This window comes from Fomitiporia mediterranea, assembly GCF_000271605.1.
Source record: "Fomitiporia mediterranea MF3/22 unplaced genomic scaffold FOMMEscaffold_54, whole genome shotgun sequence".
NCBI classification, from domain to species: Eukaryota; Fungi; Basidiomycota; class Agaricomycetes; order Hymenochaetales; family Hymenochaetaceae; genus Fomitiporia; species Fomitiporia mediterranea.
In genome coordinates this window covers 1-3,946 of record NW_006760439.1, presented here as the reverse complement: position 1 = coordinate 3,946, position 3,946 = coordinate 1, and the positions used below count along the sequence as shown (strand labels likewise).

At 34.1% G+C, this 3,946-nt stretch overlaps 1 protein-coding gene across 1 annotated transcript; it reads right to left on the bottom strand.

Moving 5' to 3' along the window:
• Positions 1–2,457: 2,457 nt before the first annotated feature.
• Positions 2,458–2,746, bottom strand: FOMMEDRAFT_162820 (uncharacterized protein; the record flags this gene model as incomplete). Its single annotated transcript, XM_007272096.1, has 2 exons — positions 2,458–2,638; positions 2,691–2,746. The coding sequence occupies 2 exons, from the start codon at positions 2,744–2,746 to the stop codon at positions 2,458–2,460; spliced, it is 237 nt and encodes a 78-aa protein (XP_007272158.1).
• Between the last annotated feature and the right edge of the window lie 1,200 nt (positions 2,747–3,946).

Genomic DNA, 3,946 nt, shown 5'->3' with positions numbered 1-3,946 from the left:
CCTCAACAAAGTCTATAACAATCCATTAACATATTACAATGCTATAACATGTATAGACAAAGAACAATAGATTAAAGCTATGAAGGATGAAATACAGTCACTTCAACAACAAAACACATGAATATATACTATCCCCCCTATGAATACAAATGTAATTGGAACAAAATTTGTCTATAAAATCAAAAGACTGGCTAACAGCCAAATAGACAAATATAAAGTACAATTTGTAGTACAAGGATACACTCAAAAGAATGGAATAGACTTCTATTCTGACAACTTATTTGCTCTAGTAACAAAACTATCAACAGTACAATTATTGTTATCTTGGACAGTATCTAAGAACTACAAAATACATCAGATAGATGTAAAATCTGTATATCTTTACAGAGAATTAAATGAGGACAAACTCATTTACATGAAACCACTACTAGACAGACTACTTACAGATATTAAACCTGGACAAGTGTTACACTTAAATAAAGTGTTATACAGATTGAAACAAGTAGGTAGACAATAGTACAAGAAGATTACCAAACTACTGCTTAAGATCAGATTAGAATGAGCTAATTATGATTATACTGTATTTTACAAGAAACGAAATAATAAAACAATTCTTGTAACATTTATACATGTTGACAATATTACAATTATTAGCAAAACTATTGCTATAATAACAGTATTTAAACATGCATTAAGACAACACATTACATTTACTAATAGTAACAAAATACATTGGTTACTTGGTATTGAAATAAGCTGAGATAGACCTCAATGAATGATTAGCTTATAGCAAAAGCATTATATTGAAAGTATAATCAAGTATTACCACTTTGAAAACGAAAAGGCACTATGAATGCCTATTACTCCTGGAATAGATCTATCTAACAATACAAACAATATGTACAATACAAACGAAAGTAATAATGAAACAATGCCATACATAAATATGGTAGGATTGTTAAGATATGTTACAGACTGCACACAGCCAGACATATCCTATATTACTGGGCAATTAGTATACTACTTACAAAAGCCCTAAATGTATCACTACAAAGTAGTGAAACATTGCTTTACATATTTAAAATATATAACAAATTGTTGGCTTCAACTTGGAAGCACAAACACCTTAAAACTATAAGGCTATTGTGATACAGACAGACAAATGACAGAAGGACATAAAGTAATAAACAGCTACATCTTTCAATTAGCTAAATCAACCATATCTTAGTCAAGCAAACAGTAAAACCTGGTACCACTATCTGTTTACAAAGCAGAGTTGTAAGCACTAGTGTATACTACTCAAGAAGCCATTTGGCTCAAACAATTTGCTGAAGAAGTACTACAAACTGAATCAGCACCCATTATGATTTATTACAATAATCAAGGTGTAATAAAGACTGTAAAGTCTGACAAAATAACATACAATGCTTGCACTAAACATCTTGATTTACAAAAAGACTTTGTGCAATGTTACATTCAAAACAAATACATTAATGTATACTATGTTCAATCACAGAACCAATTAGTAGACATCCTTACAAAGGCTCTCCACATCCTACAGATCAAGCATCTAAACAAACTATTAGGCATACAGTCTTAGTTCTTAATTAATGCTTGAAGGGGAGTATTAGATTGTGCTCTGGATTAGGAAATCCCTAATTGCCTTATGTAGAATTACTGCACTTGGAATGTCTCAGATTATTGGACTTCACTATGTAGTATATAAGGTAGATACTTGCTTGATGTCTCAATAAGAGAGAGTACTTGGGGCACTCCTGCTACACTTGTTAAAAGCTACCTTTGACATAGATGCGTCTTCAATGGGTATCTGTACATAGCCCATCGTACAGTATTCGTACTTAGTGTTTGGTGAAATATGTCGGTTGCATGATGAGAGGAAGCAAGTCCTGCCTGTCTATATCACGTGCCAAGAAATCTAAGCACCGGTCCATGAATCATCTCGCATGATGTTTTGTCTTCCTCCATCACGTCCATCTTCTCAACTCAACAACACACATGCAATTAGTATGAGGCGCAGCGCGTGTTAGTAAAGAAAAGTAACAATGAAAAAGCACACTTAAGGCAAGATTGGTTGATGCTAGACTCTCAATACTATAAGCAACCACAAGTCCACAACTGCTTGGCAGTGCTTGCTTTGAGAGGACCATAATGTCACTATATGTGTCCCTCCTACTTTTACATTACCTGCAACTTAGTAGAAACTTCACATATGTTTGCTTCAAGAAGTGATTCTGATAAGCGAGAATTAGATTTATTTAGATGTTAGTACTGTAGATCCTGAACTGCACTTGTACAATCAAGGACCGGGATACAATGGCTTTTCATTCACAACCAGGTATGAGCTATCTGCATTACACTGTGGTACAACTGAAGACTGGAAATACAAATACGATAAATTATATAGCAGATGTTAAGTATACCTTAGATCAATAAAGATCAATTTGTTTGTCCAGAAGGAAATAATGACACTATGTCATTACTATGGCTCTCATAGGTTTGAATGGAACCCTGAGGAAGGATCACTGCATCGACACGTAACTTTTGTGTCCGAGTCGAAGCACCTTTAGTCTGGAAAATAAGTCTGTTGCAGCATATACTTTGGACGGCTGCTTGTGGTCTATGGCAAAGACAATTAATATGTTTGAAAAGGCTTGGTAGAGAGGACATACATAGTGAGAATGTTGCATATTGATGGTGATGTCACCTTGAACACAACCATGTTCATTGCTGAAATACCTACAATTCAAAACTATGAATGTCTCAGAACAGGATACTCGGAAATCGTCCTTACTCAGTATCACAACAAAATACAAGATACCTAAAAAGTGCAACATGTTGACCGAATTCATATTAACTTCAAGGAGGAGCTAGTTCGGAGTTCCTTACCATTACTAAGGATTTGCTGCATAATCATTGATTGATTGTGGCATTTGGACTAGGTTCTAAAGTTAGATGGCTCGGGGAAAGTGATATTTGGCCGACTAACCAGCCTTCACCACCACAGCCAGGAGAGCAACTGGAAGTAGAAGCAAAAGTTATAGCAATCGTGTCGAAATAACGGACTTTAAGGACTTGCTCTCACCTACTTCTGAGACAACAACACTAATCACAGCAAACGCGTCAATGTGTCCTCTAAATTTATTAAACATCCTGTAGGAAAGATGGGTACATCGATGGCTTATGTACAAGTCAGATTACTGTTTCATATCTATGTAGTAGCCCTTACTGACCGGTGGCCGATTTGAGGTATTCTCCTGTGAAATACAATCCAGGAGTAAAGACTGCCTGTAAAAACAAGACAAAAGAGTCAGCTTATCGACCGTTATGTATGGAGTGGCCTACAAACCACGACAATAACTACAATTGCGAATAAGACGGTCCTTGTGCGTCCCCAAACAGCGTATGCACGGGTATATAATATGACTAATCTACATCAGGAAAATGTCACATTTCTTGTAATTTCTTATAGACCTTGTAAAGTAACATGTGTATTGTATATACATTGTAAAGTAATTGTAAGGTTTGTACATGAATTGTAACATTTAAATAAGACATATTAATGTATATAAAGACTACATAAGTACTAAGGATGAATAAAATCTATTACATGTATTATACTAACTTTGTATGATAACCTAAAGTATTATGCTTGTATTACATTTAAATTATAATCTTTAAAAAAGAGTTATATTTATAATATAATAATGTAATAATAACTATTGTTATCTTATAATTTATGCAAAAGGTATATTAATGTATATAATAGTGTAAGAGCACTTGTTGTATCCCTATTATCTTAATAAAAGTATACTATAAGTATATAATATGTACATTATACTTAGATTATCTTGGGCAACTGATACCTAACTTGCTTATGTAATCAACGGCTGAAGATCGAGAGCATATAATGACGTCACTTATGCGT